Here is a 3,159-nt window from a genome sequence, read left to right as displayed (position 1 = left end):
GCAACTCTATTAGCCGATATTTTCAGTTTCTCCAAGGCTTCCTTTCTTGTGTTGAACTCAAGCCTTTCATTTGAAGATTCAAAAACAAACTTTCTCAATTTTTTACCTTTTTACCTTTTTTTACCTTTTTACCTTTTTACCATCAACAAAAGGCTATCTGAGATTTCATCAGATAAAGAATGCTTCGATAGCGCTAAAGGCGTTTATCAAGAAGCACTTGACAGAAGCGGCTACCAACATAAGCTCTCCTTCACACCGAGCCAGCCTTTTCATCCGCGGAATGCTAGACGGCAAAGAAACATCCTGTGGTTTAACCCTTCATTTAGCAAGAACGTGGCAACAAACGTGGGGAAATGCTTCCTTTCACTTATCGACAAACATTTCCCCAAGTCTAACCCCCTTAACAAAGTTTTTAACCGTAACACAATAAAATTAAGCTACAGCTGCATGGGTAACGTCAGAACAATAATATCTAATCACAACAAAGCTGAAATTAACAAATCCGTACGCACCAACGATCAAAAGAAGAACTGTAAGTGCCGGAAACCTAACTCGTGCCCTATGGATGGAAATTGCAACGCAGAAAATGTCATCTACCAGGCTGAAGTCACCACTCCAACCACAAAGGAAACATATATCGGACTTTGTGACACTACTTTTAAATTAAGATTCAGAAATCATTTATGTTCATTTCGTAATGAGCGCTACAAACATGCTACCGCGCTTAGTAAGTATATCTGGAGCCTAAAAGATCAACAAATTGCGTATGAAATTAAATGGCGGCAAGTTAAACAAGCTAGGTCCTATTCGAATGTATCTAAGAGATGTAATTTGTGTTTGTGGGAAAAGTTTTTTATATTATGCAGGCCGGAAATGTCAACTCTCAACAGCAGAAATGAACTCGCATCAGGTTGTAGACATGCTAGGAAATTTCTACTGAACAGTGTTCTTTTTTAGTTACTGATAACGATCCCGTGTGACACGCCACGCAAACAAGTTAGCATCTATTGTCTATTGTTCTGTATTTTCAAATTTCTCTTATCGTAACCGTTATTTCTGGCAGTTGCCTGATGATTGCTTCACAAGAAGCATGAAACTCAGAGTAGCGAATAAATGACCGAATAACCTATGTCTTGCATTATATTATTATTATTGCTCTAGTCCAGCTGTTGAGCACTTTTAAGTTGATGAAGATTTCAACCCATTTTTGGATTATATATATATATATATATATATATATATATATATATATAATTTGAATTGGTTTATTCCGATAGTTTTTTGCACGTTTTGGATCTTACATTACACCTTAAGGATGGGTTAATTGTTCCTGACATTTATTCTAAACCTACTGACAGTCACCTCTATTTGCCATTTTCTAGTTCACACCCGTCACATTGCAAAAGGGCTATTCCTTATGGGGTAGCCTTGAGAATTAAGCGCAATTGCTCTACTGAGGATTTTTTGCAAACTAGATGTAAGGAATACAAAGGGTACCTTAAGTCGCAGAATTACCCGGCCAATTTAGTTGACAAACAATTTGATAAGGCTCTTGAAATTCCAAGATCGGGACTTTTAAGCAAAAAGGTGAAAGCAAACAAAAAAGTTTTTCCTTTGGTACTCAATTATAATCCAATTTTGCCGGACGTTCAAAGCATCATTAGAAAGCACGCTCATTTGTTAAGATCTTCACCTCTAATCGCAGAAATTTTTCCAGCAAAATCTGTTTTTCCTGCTTACCGCCGAACCAAAAATCTCAAAGAAATTTTAGCACCTTCTAAATTCCAAACAAGCCCTGCTACTAATCAGACGGTCAATGAGGGCGGCTGTTTTAAATGTGAAAAAAATAGATGTGACTTATGTAAGAATTTCCTACTTCAAGCTTCTAAATTCCAAAGCTCGGCCACGGGTAGGCATTATGCTATCCGACAGAAATTGTCCTGTTCATCCAAAAATGTAATTTATCTCGCAACATGCTGTAAATGCAATTTACAATATGTGGGTTCTACATCAACTGAGTTCAAAATTAGATTCCGCAACCATAAATCGAATATGCTCAACAATAGAAGAACATGTGAATTGGCGGTACATTTTAATAGCTCCCAACATGACATTTCTCAAATAAGGTTTATCATCATTGAGCAAATTATTTCCTTCAAAAATCCGCTACATTTAGACCAGTTACTGCTTACCAGAGAAGCCTATTGGATGACGCAATTATTCACACTTAATCCACATGGCCTTAACAAAAGGCGGGAATTTCGCTCCAAAAATCGTATTAATTATAGCAACTAATTAGACCCTTTCACATGTTCTTGCATTGAAAATGAATTGACACTTGTCCAGCTCCTATTTTTATTTATTTATTTCTTAGTCCTTTGTAAATAGTTTCAAATGTTGTGTGACTCGCCTTTTGCGTTCATGGGCCCCGCTGGAGGATTCTGTTATTTTCATTTTTGCTGGGTTGTTCATGGTCCCTCAGCGGGGAATTTATTACAGTATTGTTTAAGGGCCCCTGCTTTGGGATCATGTTATAGCCTTAATTATGTTCATTCAGAGGCCTCTAGCGGGGAATGTGTTACGTTTGGCTTATTACGTAACTTTTGTCACTCGCTTTTATTCTATTGTTATTTTGTTTGTGATTCAAACCTTTTTGTAACGCTAATTAAGTTGGTTATATAAGCCTGTACCTTTGATACGCGCAGCCATTGTAAATAGTTTTTAGTTTTTAGTTTTTAACATTATCTGAAGAAGGCTGAAAGCCGAAACGTTATTAAACCAAGTCGGACCGGTAAGAAGTTCACCCCACTGTTCTTGCTCAGTATTCGTCTTTAAATTTACGTGGTGGTATTGCATCCTTCGGATCCTTCTGCTGGGAGTTCATTGTTTGTGTAAACCTTCATATTCTGCCTATATATATATATATATATATATATATATATATATATATATATATATATATATATATATATATATATATATATATATCTGAGCTGATTTTCAAAAAGGTGGCTACAGAAATTGAGCACATTTTGAGACTTTCTAAGCTGAAGGAATATGCTAGTCATTAACAATACTCCAGTTACGGTTCATCACAAGAAAGTAAGGTCAGGAAATACTATGCAAGAGAAAAGAGGGGCTTTTCTTTGGAATTATACG

General features: G+C 36.3%; 1 protein-coding gene across 1 annotated transcript; it reads left to right on the top strand.

Moving 5' to 3' along the window:
• Nucleotides 1-1,254: 1,254 nt before the first annotated feature.
• On the top strand, nt 1,255-2,937 carry LOC146466640 (uncharacterized; the record flags this gene model as incomplete). Its single annotated transcript, XM_085126981.1, has 1 exon — nt 1,255-2,937. A coding segment is annotated over one exon (1,041 nt), but the record flags the coding sequence as incomplete, so codon positions are not given.
• Between the last annotated feature and the right edge of the window lie 222 nt (nt 2,938-3,159).

The sequence above is a fragment of the Pavona decussata genome, unplaced genomic scaffold, assembly GCF_977016875.1.
Source record: "Pavona decussata unplaced genomic scaffold, jaPavDecu1.1 SCAFFOLD_142, whole genome shotgun sequence".
Classification (NCBI taxonomy): Eukaryota; Metazoa; Cnidaria; class Anthozoa; order Scleractinia; family Agariciidae; genus Pavona; species Pavona decussata.
Note: the sequence above shows the minus strand (reverse complement) of the source record. Positions and strands in the feature narration are given on the sequence as shown.